Here is a 16,648-nt window from a genome sequence, read left to right as displayed (position 1 = left end):
TTCATGGATTCTTTTGTACAGGGGGAAGATTCAGAGAGCAAGGGCCATTTTCTGGAGACTGAAAATAACAACAACTCAGGCATACCACCAAACAGTTCCTCTTCGCCTTTGAGATCTTTCAGTGATTTGAAAGCATCCTTACGAGCAAACGGTTTCTCCTACCTATAAATATCTAGGTTTCTCAAACACGGGAGGAAGCAGATTCTCAGCTCCTAGTCCATCTACCTACGAGAAATATTCACTCAATCTCCGCTTCTCAAGGAGAATTCTCCAAGCAAAAAGAAGTCAAGCGACCTGGAGAACCTCAGGGATATCCGATAGTGTACATCGAGGACACCACTGGGAAAGCTCATAATGGTTGCAGGTCACCAAGGAAACGTCGGGTGTGAAAAATAAACGTGTGGCATGCATGAACCAATGGGATTCGATTTATATTCCTCTATGGTCACTGCGGAAACCATTTTGTTTTGCAAATTTGTCTCTTTTGTTTCTCGTTTACGATCCGAAGAAAATCGGGTATGATGAACCAATGGGATTTGATTTATAAACACCTGAACTTGGTTCTATATTCTCTTCCACGTTCTTTTGAGATTTTTGAACCAAAGGGTTTTGATAACTAAACCTGAACTTGGTTAACCGTGATCCGGTTTTTCCCGTTTTGACACAATACAAATGTCTAAACAAAAAGATCACAAGAATCAGCCAGACCCAATTGAATATATCTAAACCTAATATTTTAAATTGTGAAATCTTTGTCTCAAAATTTTAAACTTTGGTTGCATTCATAAGATTTAGACTACTACAGACCGATTCTTGGTTCGGTTCGGGTAAAACCTGAAGACCTAGTGGTATCCAAAAACACCTAAAAGGCCTAATCTACCACAAAAGTACCAAACATTATTTCTTGATTTAGTTTGGTTTTGAGTCTTTCCGCCATGTTTTTGTGTTTTTACTGTACTTTGGTTGATCGGAAGTTTTGGTTACTTTTGGTTACTTTTTGGTTAATTGGATTTTGAAGATTCTTTGCTACTTAGGAGTATTTGGCTATTTGCAAGGAAAACACAAAGCATGGAACCACATTGCGTTGGCCAAAAAAAAAAAAAAAAAGGATTCGATTGCCATACAAATTGTATCTATTTTTGGTTTGTTTTGTTCCTTTTTGTTCAAATTACTTTATTCTCTGTTTAAGATCACAAACACAAGAAGATGTGTAATTGTTGTATCATTCATCTTTTTTGTTTTGTTTAGGAATTAAACCCATACTGAATCATTTTTGAAACTTGTAACTAATACTCCTCTGTTTCATTTGAAGTGATGTTTAAGGTTTCTACATATAATTTTTTTTTGTTTACATAAAAACATCGTTAAATAAATGAATTCCTCCAACAAGAAAACATAATGTAAATATGACTGATTAAAATATACATTTAATCTTTGCATAAATAATTAAAAACATCGAAATCGAAAGACAATTTTTTTTTCGGGGAAAAATGTCATTTAAACTATAAACTTTCAAATTTTGGTTATTTAAACCATGAACTTTGTTTTAGGCCGTTTAAAAAAGTCAATTTTTGTTGACTAGCTTTTTTTAACATGAAGTTTTGTTGACCAAACCAAAAAATACATGATGTTAAATCTGATAATTTGACCTACTAACAGACGTTACTATGCCGTTAATCACTCCGTTACGGACAAAACGATGTCATTTTAATGATAATTTTAATTCGAAAAAATGTCATTTAAACCATGAACTGTAAATATATGTCATTTAAACCATGAACTTTCAAATGACCAAAATTTGAAAGTTCATGGTTTGTTTAAATGACATTTTTCCAATTTTTTTTTCCCTTCTTTAATATCATATGGAGAGAGCTAATGGGCCTATGATTGGAGAGGCCCATTTGAAATGAAAATGCCCAGTAAGTAATACCAATTTCATTTGTAGATCTACAATTTCATGTGATCGAGAGGAAGAAGAAACTCTAAACTAGAGAGTAAAAAACCCTAAACCCCCAAAATTTGCGAGCAAGAGAGAAGAAAAAATGAATGGCGTTTCTCGTCATCTTCGAGCTTCTTCACTTCCTTCGTTGATTCGCGGCTATGTTGGAGGAATCGATTCGGTCCGGCGATTTTCGTCTCAATCTGATGGCTTCTCTGGTTCGTTAATTTCCCTAAACTTTACGATCCAAAGACGCCATTTTGCTTTTACTTTTGAGTTATGGCTCAGATTTAATGATTGGATCAAGAAATTAGGAATTCGAAGTTTTGGATTCGGCGTTATAGGTTTTTTCCCACTGTTAGTAAGTGTGATTCGCCATGAAAATGTTTAACATTTTCGTGATTTGGGGATTCGTTCGATTAGCCTTTTGGATTAATAACAGTTTCCTATAGATTGAATCGATGTCTTCTACTCAGTCTCGCGTAAAGGATCAGCTTCTTCTTAATGGCTCTTGAACAATTTGCTGATTTTAGAAATTAGGCAATAGTTTGGATGGATATAGCTAGAAGAAATCTACTAATTCTGAATCCAACAAACATATCTTCATAACAGCTTTAGTCTTTTAGTTAGTGAGATTAAATTGTATCTGGATTGATTGATTTGATCTTTCATGGATTCTTTGTACAGGAGGAAGATTCAGAGAGCAAGGGCCATTTCCTGGAGACTCTGAAAACAACAACTCAGGGGTACCAAACAACGGAAGGAACAGTCCCCCTTCGCCTTTGAGAACTTTCGGTGATTTGAAAGCAGGCATGTTAAACAGGGGAGGAAACGGTTTCTCTGCTCCTAATGCTCCTCCTACCTTCAAAAATCCACTGAGACCAAGGTTACCAAACACCTTACCTGGTCAGTTCAGTCAGACGAATCCAGGTTTCTCAAACACGGGAGGAAGCAGATTCTCAGCTCCTAGTCCATCTACCTACGACAATTTCGCTCAATCTTCGCTTCTCAAGGAGAATTCTCCAAGCGGAGAGAAGTCAAGCGACCTGGACCGTGTTAGAGAAGTGTTAGAAGATGACAGACAGAGAACCTCTGGGATATTCTCTACTTTCCATCGCCCAAACCTCGAAACGAATGCTGACATCATCCACATCAAGATGCTGCGGAACAACACTTTTGTCACTGTAACAGATTCCAAAGGAAACATCAAACTGAAAGCAACGTCTGGTAGTTTGCCCGATCTTAAAGGTGGAAGGAAGATGACGAATTACACAGCTGATGCAACCGCTGAAAACATTGGGAGAAGAGCTAAGGCTATGGGGTTGAAGAATGTGGTGGTTAAGGTCAATGGATTTACGCATTTCGGGAAGAAGAGGAAAGCCATTATTGCGTTTAGAGATGGATTCACCAACTCTAGGTCTGATATGAATCCGATAGTGTACATCGAGGACACCACTAGGAAAGCTCATAATGGTTGCAGATTACCAAGGAAACGTCGGGTGTGAAAAGTAAACTTGTGGCATGTCGTCTCTTGTTATATTCTATGGTCTCTGTAGAAACTATTTTGTTTTGCAAATTTGTCTCTTTTGTTGGTTGTGTGTTTCTCGTTTAAGATCCGAAGAAAATCGGGTATGAACCAATGGGATTTGATTAATAAACACCTGAACTTGGTTCTATATTCACTTCCACGTTATTTGAGATTTTTGAACCAAAGGGATTTGATCAATAAACCTGAACTTGGTTAACCTTGATCCGGTTTTTTCCTGTTTTGACACGATACAATAGTCTAAACAAAAGATCACAAGAATCAGCCAGATCCAATTGAATTGTGAAATCTTTATCTCAAAAATTTAAACTTTGGTTGCATTCATAAGATTTAGAGTACTATAGACTGATTTTTGGTTCGGTTCGGGTAAAACCTAAAAACGTAGTGGTATCCAAAAACACCCGAAACTACCACAAAAGTACGAAACATTATTTCTTGATTTAGTTCGGTTTTGAGTCTTTCGACCATGTTTTTGTTTTTTTACTGTACTTTTGGTTAAAGTAGGAAGTTTTGCTTACTTTCGAACAAAATCAAAAACGTGTCCGTTGGAACTGTAGCTATTCCGGATCATATATGGTTCACATTCGAAGTATCTATATGGTATACGCTATACCAAACCAAACCTAATTTTAATATTAACGAAAAAAGTAATTTTTAAACTACCTTTATTTCTTTTTTTAATATTTAAATTGTATAATCATATTTTGATTGTTAATTCTATGATTTAAGTTACAATATACCGCAAAATATATATCTAGTACTCTAATATTATAATATTAACAAAATAATGAAATATTTTTTTTACCCATGTAACACCAACAAATTTAAATCTGCTGGTTCATTTATATTCAAAATCATTTTGATATCCTTTATATTATGACTCTGAATCATTACCTAATTTTTTAAGGCAATGTATGATATTGTATACATAATTTTTTGTTCACTTATTAAATTATATATGTTCGGTTAATTTCTTTTGAATTACATGATATGCAGAAAAATCACAAATTTCATTAACTGAAATTATTATATAATAATTCAACATAATTTAAATATAAAATAACGTAAAAGTGAAAGGAGAATCACATATTTATATTTTAATCACGTTGAGATATTTCCTTATCTTTTAAAATCTTGCCTATAATTGATTTTGATGTTTTGGTAACTTATATTAAAAGCAACAACTAATATTAAAATCGGAAGTTTTGGTTACTTTCGAACAAAATCAGAACTGTATCCGTTGGAACTGAAGCTATGCTGGATCATATATGGTTCACATTCGAAGTATTTATACATCATACGCTATATCAAACCAAACCTAATCTTAATAGATTTGTATATAGTCGCACAAGTTATTTGTAACAAAATAAAATAAAATTTAAACTACCTTTATTTCCTTTGTTTAGTATTAAATTGTATAATTATATTTTGATTGTTAATTCTATGATTTAATTTACAGTATACTGCAAAATAATATATCTAGTACTCTAATATTATAGTGTTAACAAAATAATGAAATAATTTTTTTACCCATGTAACACCAACAAATTTAAATCTGCGGGCTCATTTGTATTCAAAATCATTTTGATATCTTTTACATTATGACTCTGAATCATTGCCTATTTTTTAAAGGCAATGTATGACATTGTATACATAATTTTTTGCTCACTAATTAAATTATATATGTTCGGTTAAATTTTTTTGAATTACATGATATGCAGATAAATCACAAATTTCATTAACTAAAATTATTATATAATAATTCAACATAATTTAAATATAAAATAAAATAAAAGTGAAAGAAGTTATCACATATTTATATTTTAATCACGTTGAGATATTTCCTTATCTTTTAAAATCTTGCCTATAATTGATTTTGATGTTTTGGTAACTAATATTAAAAGCAACAACTAATATTAAAATTGGAAGTTTTGGTTACTTTCGAACAAAATCAGAACTGTATTCATTGGAACTGAAGCTATTCCGGATCATATATGGTTCATATTCGAAGTATTTATACAGTATACGTTATACCAAACCAAACCTAATCTTAATAGATTTGTCAAATAACCGGACAAGTTATTTGCAACAAAAAAGTAAAATTTAAACTACATTTATTTCCTTTGTTTAGCATTTAAATTATATAATTATATTTTGATTGATAATTCTATGATTTAATTTACAGTAAACTGCAAAATAATATATCTAGTACTCTAATATTATAGTGTTAATAAAATAATGAAATAATTTTTTACCCATGTAACACCAACAAATTTAAATCTGAATGCCAGAAGGTTGGTGGCTCATTTGTATTCAAAACCATTTTGATATCTTTTATATTATGACTCTGAATTATTGCCCAATTTAAGGCAATGTATGACATTGTATACACAAGTTTTTGCTCACTAATTAAATTATATATGTTCGGTTAATTTTTTTTTGAATTACATGATATGCAGAAAAATCACAAATTTTATTAACTGAAATTATTATATAATTATTCAACATAATTTAAATATAAAATAAAATAAAAGTGAAAGAAGAATCACATATTTATATTTTAATCAGATAAAGATTTCCTTATCTTTTAAAATCTTGCCTATAATTAATTTTGATGTTTTGGTAACTAATATTAAAAGCAATGACATACATTGCAAATAATTCAAAAGTAAAGATTTATTTCTTAAATATGCTGCAAAAATGCTAGTATAGATTTTCTTACTCGAATTATTCCAAAATAACTAACCTGAACAAGGCCAACATACACATAGAATATAAACAAGTACCATATTTTTAATTTAATTTAAATATGTCAATTTTGTTGATTCAAGTTCAAGCAAAATATTTGGAAACATCAAAGGACTAAAAAGAAGACCATGAAGAAAAGTGTGGTTTATTAACTTTTTTTTTCAACAATTCACTATTTTTTGAATATTTATTTTACTAAGTGTTTATTATCACAAGTACAATATTTGTACCCAATCATTCACTTACACTTTAATCTCACTCTAGTATGTGTTCATTTAATAATTTTTCAGTAAAATAGGTCAAAGAAAGAATTTTTTTTGTGTGTGTGAAAGGACTCTATTGGGATTTAGGAGGGTGGAAATCGTGAAATTCTTGGATGCTACTCCATTAGTAAAAGTAACAACAGTCACCACGTTTTTAATCACTCTTTTATCTCTCAATTTCAATTTACAATTTTTGATCGTTTGAATTTTAAAAAAATTCGATTTTGATTTTGGTATTTTTGTACTCTAATTTGCTTAGAAATGTAGAAGAACTTATTGGTAAATCTCAACCGTCTAATTGATATACTAATGTGTATGGTAATGATCCATCATCTTCTTGGATGCTCTAGTGGCATCGAGATTTTATTTGGACTTAGAACGTATGAGTGGATCTTATCGTGATGACCAGTGGCGGACCCACGTTGAGGTTGGTGGTGGCAGTTGCCCCTAATAAGTATAGAAATACATAAATTTTTTATATTAGGCAAAGTAAGAAAAGTGGCAAAATGGTTAGAGTTTGCTCTAGAATTGGTCACAGGAGGTGTGTTCTCTTCCACCTAAGAGCAATCTGCACCGACTATTATTTTTTTCTAGTTCCGCCCCTGGTGATGATGTGTTGGAAATGCAGAAAAAATTACAAATTTTATTACTTAAATTTGTTATATAAACATTTAAAATAATTTAAATATAAAACAAATAAAAATGAAAGAAGAATCACATTTTTACGTTTTAGTTAAGTAGATGTATTTTTTTGTTTCTTAAAACCTTACCTTGATTTCGAAATTAGGTAATGACATATATTGTAAATAATTAGAAAATAAGAATTTATTTATTAAATATGCTGAAAAAATACTTGTATAGTAGTAAAAATATTCGAAATATTCTAAAACTGAAATAACTGACCTGAACAAGGACATAAATATTTAATATTTGAAAATAAATTACTCGCTCGGCGGCGGCATTAGGAAGAGGAAGAAGAGAGATTGTAAAAGAACAAGACCAATACAGCCGCGGATGAAGCAATAGAAATCTAGGGTTCCGATTATGAAGGCGCCGGAATCAATCGGCGCATCGATTAACCAAATCGACGAGAAGAAACAAAATCTGAAGAAAGCTTTCGACGATCTCCAAGCTCACCGACCTCTTCTTTCACCATCTTTCAACCTCTCATGGTCTGAGATTGACTCTCACTTTTCCTCTCTCCAGTCTTCACTACTCGACCGCTTCCGTCTCCTCCAATCAGCCGCGCCTCCTCCCGATTCCGGTAAAATCGAAACCGCAACGGCGGAGACATCACTCGTTTGGCCGGAATTGAGAAAGTTTTGTGAGAAGAACGACGGAATAGGTTTGGGGAAGTACATGATTGATAATTCGAAGAAGCGTTTATCGATCAATCTAGAGCTTCGTGATGCGATTCGTTGCTCAGAGAATCCAGCAGCTTTGGTTCTAGACGCGATCGAAGGTTCGTACCACTTCTCGTCGTCGTCTTCCTCGATCGGTTTAAGAAGGATCTTCGTTTTGTTATTGGAAGATTTGATTGAGATCAATGCGAATCTCACGAATGATTTGAGAGAAAGAGCTAGGACTCTTGCTTATAATTGGAAATCGAGTATAGGTAACAAACTATAATTGGAAATCGAGTATAGGTAACAAACCATCAGAAGCGTTAGCGTTTTTGCATTTGGTTGCAGCTTTTGAATTGGGGTCTCTGTTTAGTAACGAGGAGCTTTGTGATTACATTTTCTTGATCTCTAAGTATAAACAAGTGACAACGATCTCTAAGAAGATTGGGTTAGATAGGAAAAAAATCGCAGAGCTGATTAAGAAGTTGTTGCATACTGGGAGATTACTTGTTGCTGTCAAATTCATTTATGAGAATGAGATGACTGGTGAATTCGAACCAGTTTCGATTTTGAAAACTAGTTTGAAGAATTCGAGAGCAGCTGCTAAGAGAGTTTGTGCTCAAGGGAGTTACTCTCTCAAGGCACAGAACGAAGCTACTGATAAAGAGCTGAGTGCGTTGAGGACTGTGATCAAAGTTGTCAAAGAGAAAAGCCTTGAATCCGAGTTTGTTGAAGAGAAACTAGAAGAATGCGTTAAGGAGTTGGAGGATCAGAAAGCTCAGAGGAGGCGTGCCACTAAGTTCACCACACCTGCTAATAATACCCAACAACCGCAACAACAGGTTGATAATAAGCGTCCTCGAGTTGCTAATGGTGCAACTACGGGATATAAGTTGACAGTCCCACCTTTGAGTCAGCAACAACCGCCACTTTTGCCTAATCCTAGCCACGGTGTACAAGTGAACCAATATGGTCTGTCGAGCTCAATGCTACCTGGTGTTGCTGTCCCGTATGGCAACCCATTGGCGCCATTTGGCTCGGTTCCAGTACCAGGTCCAGCTTCTCAACCTGTCTACTTTGAGCAGCAAACTGGTTATGGTGGATATGGGATGCCACCTCAATACCACCCACCGTACTATTCTCAGTAGCATATCCATTGGTAAGATTTATCATACGAATGCAAGCGATATTAAGATTGAAGAGATCTATGCTCTATGTGTATTGATGTTCAGTACAGAACATCAAGTGACATAGATAACACTTGATATAGTCGCTGTTTTTGTGATGATATAAGAGCAAATTGATCCTTTTTTGCCTGCGGAAGTGGATTACAGAGGATTTTGCCTTGATTGTACAGTGTTATATAATTTTAACCTTAACTTCATACGTTTATTAGTATAGTTTTCTTGTGGAGTAATGGTCTTAATGAATTGATCTTACATGTATCTTCCTTGATTTGGTAGGTAATCTGCCAAGATATCCTTCCTTTATTCTTATAATCTGCCACGATTCATATAACACAGTGGAGTTTATCTAGTAGGTGTTTTGGTTTATTATTAATGGCTACGTTTCTGAATTTCTAAACTTGAAAGGAAAACTTGGTAAACAAAATAGTTTTTCGTGTATATTATTTAGAATAGAATTTGCAAAACAAAAAGAAGAGGAGAGGATATGCCTTAAGCAATTTGGAGAAGGAACATGTTCGATGAGAAAAGAAAAAACAGAACATGTTCTTCTTTAATGTACAGTTGTACCAACATTGATGGGAATAAACCAATCAACGAAGTGCCTGAATCCACGTGTACAGTGTATATCTCTAAGGGAGATTTATTTCATTTAAAAAAATATATATTTAGTAGTTATGGGTCTGGAAAGGTATCCTCCCATATATATATATATATATATCTCACGCGTCGTCCTCGTCTTCTCCGTCTGATTATTATTACGCTGATTTTAATTCTCCTCAACTTCATACGTCTATTATTCATCATGGGTTTGAAGGTACGTTCAGATCCATTTTACCAAACTGATCTCGATTTTTTTTTGGGTTTTATACTCAGCGATCTAGTTTTGTTTTGTCTTTCTCCTTCTTGATAATTCTGGATTCTTCGATTGAGATTTTTACTGTTTTAAGTGTAGACTTGTTCGATCCCAGATTATGTTCCTTATTTCGTGATTCTTTGTATTCGGTTCATTATTAGAAAGAGGAGAAAGAGTTAGGGAATGATCAATTAAAAAGCTTTATCAATTGCAAAATTGAAGGTTGTGTGATCACTTTATGGAATTGAATTATTCAGTTTTACTGAATCAAGCTTTTGATCTGTATGGTCTTGTCCAAGTTCTGTTCTTATAACTGTTAGAGGGACGGGTAATAAAGATTTGAATCTGTTGTTTATAGTGTTGAGTTTTGTTTTTGATTTGAAGTCTCTTTAGCACATACTGTATGTTTATAGTATCCCAATGGTGTTTTATGCGATTAAGATTTTTTCTCCTAATATTGTTGGTTTAAATTTATATATATATCTGCAGGAGGATTTCGAGGAGCACGCTGTGGAAGTGAAGAAGCTCACCACTCTTCCATCTAACGAAGACTTGCTCATCCTCTACGGACTCTACAAGCAAGCCACAGTCGGGCCAGTGGACACCAGTTAATATCTCACTCTCTCTCTTCTTTTTTTTTTTATTTTTTTTATTCTCTCCTTAAGAAGCTTCATCATGATCAGATCCTGCGGTTTGCTTTGCTATGTTATCAACAATTCTTTCTTTTTGACTTGATTCAAAAGGTCGTCCTGGAATGTTCAGCATGAAGGAACGAGCCAAGTGGGATGCTTGGAAGGCCGTTGAAGGTAAGATGTTCAAATGATGAACCTGTTAAAAACAACACACATATTGAATTTGCTTGTAGCGATTCTTGTACTTCATCCGGAAACCGAGTTTTGACCTGTCGTTGTCTTTGGTTTTTGTTTATGATTCCAGCGAAATCAACGGAAGATGCCATGGGTGACTATATCACGAAGGTCAAGCAACTCATGGAAGCATCTGCTTCAACCTGATGAACGAACATTTGTGTGATTCATCAAATCTGTCTTTCTGCTTTTATTTTATCTTAAAGCTTCAAATAACATTGCATAAGACTTGTTCTTGCTCTCGTGTTTTTATTATATAAATCTCTCTACTTTGTGTGACCTTCGTCTTCATCTCTTAAAAATGCTTCATAGTGGTCTTAACGAAGAATCACGATGCAAATTAAAACCATAGGTTATGGTGTTTGGTCCGTCCCTGATATGATCTTATCGAATTGAAGATGAAGCTTATCGAAGTCCATAACATTCAATAGAAAACTTTGTTTTATTAGTACAGAGGTTATGGTGTTTTTTTTTATATAAGACAAAAGCTGGAAAAAGGAACGTGGCAGAATTGTTCAAATTGTATGTGGTTTATATTTGAGAATTAGACGTTTTGTTTTGTAGTGTTCGAATACCTATGAGATAACCCGTTTTATAAGGTACAGATTAACATTTTTCAAAAAGTTATAATATAGTAATAAATATTATTATTATATATTTTTGGGGCATTCTCAAAAATACCCCTTTTTCCATATCTCTTTTTAAAAATACCCCTTCATGTTGACGATTTTTAAAACTACCCCTCTTTATATACAAAATGACCAAATTACCCTTTTTGAGTGACAGCAAGAATGTACAGTCATCAAAATCGAAAATATTTTCCCGCCAAAAAAATTTCCCGCCAAAATTTTTTTTCCCGCCAAAATCGAAAATTTTTCCCGAAAAAATTATTTTTTCCCGCCAAAAAAAAAAAATTTCCCGCCAAAATCGAAAAATTTTCCCGCCAAAAATATTGAAATTTATACCTTTTAAAAACCTTGTAAATGCTTTTAAAAAACTTTTAAAAGCGTTTACAAGGTTTTTAAAAGGTTTTTAAACACATTGTAAACGCTTTTAAAAACCTTGTAAATGCTTTTAAAAAGCTTGTAAATGCTTTAAAAGGTTTTTAAACACCTTGTAAACGCTTTTAAAAACTTTTTAAAAGCATTTAAAAGGTGTTTAAAAACCTTTTAAAAATTTTATAAAAACTTTTACAAGGTTTTTAAAAACATTGTAAAAGGGTTTAGAAGGTGTTTAAAAACCTTTTAAAAATCCTTTTAAAAACCATTTGAAAACCTTTTAAAAACCTTTTAAAAACCTTTTAAAACCTTTTAAAAACCTTTTAAAAATCTTGTAAAAGCGTTTACAAGTTGTTTAAAAAACCTTTTAAAACTCTTTAAAAAATCTTGTAAAAGCCTTTACAAGGTGTTTATAAGGCTTTTATAAGGTAGAAACCTTATAAAACCTTTTAAAAACCTTGTAAATTTTTTTTGGCGGGAAAAATTTTGGCGGGAAAATTTTTTTTTTCGAAATTTTTTATCAAAAGTTTTTTGACAAAAAAATTTTTGGCGGGAAAATTTTTTTGAAAAATTTTTGGCGGGAAAATATGTCGGAAATTTTTTGGCGGGAAATTTTTGTTTTTCTTTTTATTGAATAAAATAATTTTCATCTAAGGGTAAAATGGTCATTAAAAATTAAATGAGGGCATAAATAAAAATGGCCAAAAAATAGGGTATTTTTGAAAAGGGGTATATCAAAAGGGGCATTTTTAACAAATTCTCTATATTTTTTAAAAAAGTTATTTTGTTTCAAAATACAAATTATTTTAAAATATTATAATATTTTAATTTGTTTGATGTATATTATATTTTTATTTTGTTTATTGTATTGCATTATTATTTTGTGAAATATTTAAATAAACGGTAAATTTATTAATTTATCAATCGCATATTTGTGAAATATTTAAACACATATTTTCCTTCATAGACTTAGTAATATATCTTTGTTTTAAAAAATTTAAATCACTACGTATGCAGAAAAATCTATATATTTATTAACCATATGTATTATATGATAATTCAAAACAATTTGTAAATGAATCATAATTAAAAACTTTAACAAAATTTTCTCAATATAGTTATTAAAAATAATCAATTGTATATTTAGATATAAAATCTTAGTTTTAAAATTCTGATAGGATTATAAATTAATTAGTAATTTTTTCATAATTATAGAGATAAAGCAATTTTTTTTGGAAACTAATAATTATTTAAAAGATTTTGCTAGTCTAATATATTTATTCTTACTAAAAAAAAAAAAATATGACTTTAAACCAATGACATGACAATGTAAATTTTACACATTATAAGTCTAGTTTTATATTTGTACTTCTCAATTAATATAGTAGGATTTAAAGGCTATAATTTGGTAGATGATGAAAATCAATAATATTTATGAAGTAGGAGATCATAGATTATGATTATTTATTGGTTGTACATTAAACCTCTTATGTGGAACTTTTGTAGAAAATGATTGTACATTGAACATAACCTAATTGTTTGTGTTAGTGTCGTCTTTATATCACAATCAAAGTTCTGTTAACAAAATCATGATGAAAAGAAGAAGATTAAAACCAGTGATATAATGATAAACTATCTCATGCATTACAATGTTTAAATTATGAGAAGCAAACTTATCATATTGACAATTAAAAAAAAAAATCAAATGATATTTCTAAATTTTTCTAAAACGACTGATTACCATTAAAATGAATTAAGAACAATTACAAATTTATTTTTTAATTATATAATTTATATTGCTAATATATTCTATATTATCTTAATATCGATCTAACGTCCATCGAACGTAAATAACAATTGTCAAAAATGCATGAACAAACTTGGTACACACATTCAGATAATATATATATATTTTTTTTAATGCGATGTGCTATTTAATAATTTTCAAATTCTTATTAGAAATCCTTATTTATATTGAATCAGAAAACCAGAATAAAAAAAATAACATTACTAAAAATATATACATTATGGTATTATCATAAATGTAATCCACACAAAGATTTATTAGAAAACTTAACAAATTTTAATTTGAATATTATTCGATTGAGCACTACTTTTTAGTTTTTAGTAGTTTAATAACATGAAAGAACTGGGAAATTTTTTAAAATAAACCGAAAAAGCGATTCGTCTGGTTATGTTGTCGTCTGTTCCCCTTTAAACAATTTTTTCTCTATTTTTCAAAATTTGAAAAAAACCAAACGTTCCCCGATTTTCATCCTTTGTGTTCTCCACCGGAGCCTTTCCGCCGCAATTCCGCCGCCTTCGCCGCTTCAGCTGAATCGGTTTATGCAAAATTTCCCCCTACTCTTCTTATTCTAATAAGGTAACTCATCGTTATCATCATCATCTTCTTCTGCTCTTATAAACCCTAATTTTGAGGGTTTCTGTGAAGTCGCAGTGTCCGCATATCCTCAAAAACCATCCGTATTCGAAGATCATGTTCGATTAACATTCAATTTGATTGTAATTTTAGGGGATTTTGCCTATTTTTGGTTGATTCGATTAGCTTTTGACTTTGATAAACCATAAAGAATCGAGTAAAGTATTTGTGAGACTTCGTTTTCTTTGTGCATTTCGTTTTCGATGGTGATTTGATTTGGTTACTCATAGCTTCGACTTAGCTGATTTTATCGAATGGCTTTGTTTGTTTTCTCAGGTTCTCGAGGTTATTGATCGAAGCATAGTAGTTATCTGCCGATTTGCCTAAATGTCTCTATTAAGTAGGTTCTTTTACAAGAGACCACCAGATGGGTTGCTTGAATTTGCTGATAGAGTTTATGGTAACTTACCATTCCTTTTCTTTAATCATGAATGAGAGAGCTATTTCAGTTGATTACTGTTTTTAGTTTCTTTTGATTTTGCACATCTGATTTAGCCAATCTGTGTGTTGAAATGTACAGTTTTTGATTCATGTTTTTGCACTGAGGTGTTGGCGGATGGGTTGTATCAGATCTTTCTACATGAAGTCATCAACGATTTACACGAAGAGTTCCCGGAATCGTCTTTTCTAGCATTCAATTTCCGAGAAGGGGAGAAAAAGAGCGTCTTTGCTGAAACTCTCTGTGAATATGATGTTACGGTTCTTGAGTACCCGAGGCAGTATGAAGGCTGCCCTTTGCTCCCTTTATCATTGATTCAGCATTTTCTCCGTGTCTGTGAGAGTTGGCTTGCTCGTGGGAATCGTCAGGATGTGATTCTTCTTCATTGCGAAAGAGGAGGCTGGCCACTTTTGGCTTTTATTCTTGCTAGTTTTCTGATTTTCAGGAAAGTTCACAGTGGTGAGCGCAGAACTCTTGAGATTGTGCATCGAGAGGCTCCCAAGGGTCTCTTGCAGCTTCTCTCACCGTTAAATCCGTTCCCGTCTCAACTGCGTTATCTTCAGTATGTAGCAAGGAGAAACATAAATCCTGAGTGGCCACCTCCTGAAAGAGCTCTTTCCTTGGATTGTATTATTATTCGAGCTATTCCAAACTTTGACTCTCAACATGGCTGCAGACCGATTATACGTATCTTTGGAAGAAACTATAGTAGCACATCTGGTCTTTCCACGGAGATGGTGTATTCTATGTCCGATAAGAAAAAACCCCTTCGCCATTACCGACAGGTGGGTGTGTTCTTGTTTTTATGATTTCTTTTAAATCAGTTCTTATAAAGTATCACTCTTTTGAGTAACGTAAATCTGTACAATATGGCTGCAGGCAGAATGTGACGTTATCAAGATTGACATCCAATGCTGGGTTCAAGGAGATGTTGTACTGGAGTGTGTACATATGGATTTAGATCCAGAACGAGAGGTTATGATGTTTCGTGTGATGTTCAATACTGCATTTATCAGGTCCAACATACTAATGTTGAACTCTGACAACTTGGATATTCTTTGGGAGGCCAAGGATCATTACCCAAAAGGGTTTCGAGCAGAGGTATGCACCTTTTTATCCATCTCTTTTGATTTTATATGATAGTAATTTTGTTGGATATGAGAAAATATGGGTGCAGAAAGTAGAAACAAACACACAAAAAATGACTAACCTTAGATGGCTGGATAAAGATAGTCCATACTCATATTAAGCTGTTCATGTGCTTGTTATGACTCCATTCTTTATGCATTCAGGTCTTGTTTGGAGAAGTTGAGAATGCCGCGCCTCAGAAAGTTCCAACCCCGATAGTAAATGGTGATGAGACTGGTGGATTGCCCATTGAAGCCTTTTCTAGAGTTCAAGAACTTTTTAGCGGTGTGGATTTGGCTGAGAATGGAGATGATGCTGCGTTGTGGTTGCTGAAACAACTTGCTGCCATAAATGATGCGAAAGAGTTTACAAGATTTCGACAAAAAGGGAGTTTCTATTTTAATTCCCCTGATTCCGAGGAGGAGACAAACACATCTAGTGCCGCTGATAGTTCAGATGAAGGTTTTGATGCCATTCAGAGACCTCACATTCGTATACCTTTTGATAATGATGAGACATACGACATTCCTCTATCTGTTGCTCGTGAATCTTCAGAGGAATCTCATGAGTTCTCTCGTCACCAGCAGCAAGAAGTTCCAGTGAAAGACAGTGTCCACCCTTTAACTGTTCCCTCAGATCCACCGTCTTCCGTTGCTCATGTCACACTTCTACCTCCACCTCCACCGCCGCCTCCTCCTCCTTCTTTTACGAGCACAGCCTCATTTTCACCCCAACCCCCACCGCCACCCCCTCCGCCACCACTTCCTTTCACTAGTTTCAGCAATATAGATCCCTTGACAACATTACGTCAGCCTATCAACAAAATCCCTCCACCACCACCTCCTCCTCCGCCACCTTCTTCTAAAATCATCCCTCCACCCTCAGCTCAACCACCACC

General features: G+C 33.2%; 4 protein-coding genes and 1 long non-coding RNA gene across 5 annotated transcripts in view; all 5 read left to right on the top strand.

The window, feature by feature from the left end:
- Positions 1 to 896, top strand: part of LOC104757546 — a 2,972-nt gene extending 2,076 nt beyond the window's left edge. The window contains exon 3 of the long non-coding RNA XR_762447.2: positions 22 to 896. This is a non-coding gene — a long non-coding RNA (uncharacterized LOC104757546). The remainder of the gene's footprint in view (positions 1 to 21) is intronic.
- Positions 1,971 to 3,637, top strand: LOC104757547 (probable ribosomal protein S11, mitochondrial). The gene is made up of 2 exons (XM_010480297.2): positions 1,971 to 2,157; positions 2,627 to 3,637. Exons 1-2 carry the CDS (start codon positions 2,043 to 2,045, stop codon positions 3,442 to 3,444), a joined length of 933 nt encoding a protein of 310 aa, XP_010478599.1. The 5' UTR covers positions 1,971 to 2,042; the 3' UTR covers positions 3,445 to 3,637.
- LOC104759598 (inactive FRIGIDA-like protein 2) lies at positions 7,447 to 11,024 on the top strand. The gene is made up of 5 exons (XM_019239128.1): positions 7,447 to 8,111; positions 8,143 to 9,840; positions 10,369 to 10,486; positions 10,623 to 10,685; positions 10,816 to 11,024. Exons 1-2 carry the CDS (start codon positions 7,541 to 7,543, stop codon positions 8,985 to 8,987), a joined length of 1,416 nt encoding a protein of 471 aa, XP_019094673.1. The 5' UTR covers positions 7,447 to 7,540; the 3' UTR covers positions 8,988 to 9,840; positions 10,369 to 10,486; positions 10,623 to 10,685; positions 10,816 to 11,024.
- On the top strand, positions 9,751 to 11,026 carry LOC104757545 (acyl-CoA-binding protein). The gene is made up of 4 exons (XM_010480296.2): positions 9,751 to 9,840; positions 10,369 to 10,486; positions 10,623 to 10,685; positions 10,816 to 11,026. The coding sequence occupies exons 1-4, from the start codon at positions 9,829 to 9,831 to the stop codon at positions 10,890 to 10,892; spliced, it is 270 nt and encodes an 89-aa protein (XP_010478598.1). The 5' UTR covers positions 9,751 to 9,828; the 3' UTR covers positions 10,893 to 11,026.
- Positions 13,929 to 16,648, top strand: part of LOC104757543 (formin-like protein 14) — a 7,091-nt gene continuing 4,371 nt past the window's right edge. The window contains exons 1-5 of the mRNA XM_010480294.1: positions 13,929 to 14,126; positions 14,460 to 14,583; positions 14,704 to 15,407; positions 15,502 to 15,723; positions 15,915 to 16,648. Coding sequence (XP_010478596.1) covers positions 14,511 to 14,583; positions 14,704 to 15,407; positions 15,502 to 15,723; positions 15,915 to 16,648 — 1,733 coding nt within the window. The 5' untranslated portion in view covers positions 13,929 to 14,126; positions 14,460 to 14,510. The remainder of the gene's footprint in view (positions 14,127 to 14,459; positions 14,584 to 14,703; positions 15,408 to 15,501; positions 15,724 to 15,914) is intronic.

Source organism: Camelina sativa, chromosome 17, assembly GCF_000633955.1.
Source record: "Camelina sativa cultivar DH55 chromosome 17, Cs, whole genome shotgun sequence".
NCBI lineage: Eukaryota > Viridiplantae > Streptophyta > Magnoliopsida > Brassicales > Brassicaceae > Camelina > Camelina sativa.
Note: the sequence above shows the minus strand (reverse complement) of the source record. Positions and strands in the feature narration are given on the sequence as shown.

What these genes read in the sequence shown, in the direction of transcription:
- LOC104757547 (XM_010480297.2), top strand. Translation starts at nt 2,043, where the DNA reads ATGAATGGCGTTTCTCGTCATCTTCGAGCTTCTTCACTTCCTTCGTTG. An exon ending in TCAATCTGATGGCTTCTCTG is followed by an intron (nt 2,158 to 2,626) that starts GTTCGTTAATTT and finishes TTCTTTGTACAG; the next exon opens with GAGGAAGATTCAGAGAGCAA.
- LOC104759598 (XM_019239128.1), top strand. Translation starts at nt 7,541, where the DNA reads ATGAAGGCGCCGGAATCAATCGGCGCATCGATTAACCAAATCGACGAG. An exon ending in TAATTGGAAATCGAGTATAG is followed by an intron (nt 8,112 to 8,142) that starts GTAACAAACTAT and finishes AATCGAGTATAG; the next exon opens with GTAACAAACCATCAGAAGCG.
- LOC104757545 (XM_010480296.2), top strand. An exon ending in AGTCGGGCCAGTGGACACCA is followed by an intron (nt 10,487 to 10,622) that starts GTTAATATCTCA and finishes TTGATTCAAAAG; the next exon opens with GTCGTCCTGGAATGTTCAGC. An exon ending in TGCTTGGAAGGCCGTTGAAG is followed by an intron (nt 10,686 to 10,815) that starts GTAAGATGTTCA and finishes TTATGATTCCAG; the next exon opens with CGAAATCAACGGAAGATGCC.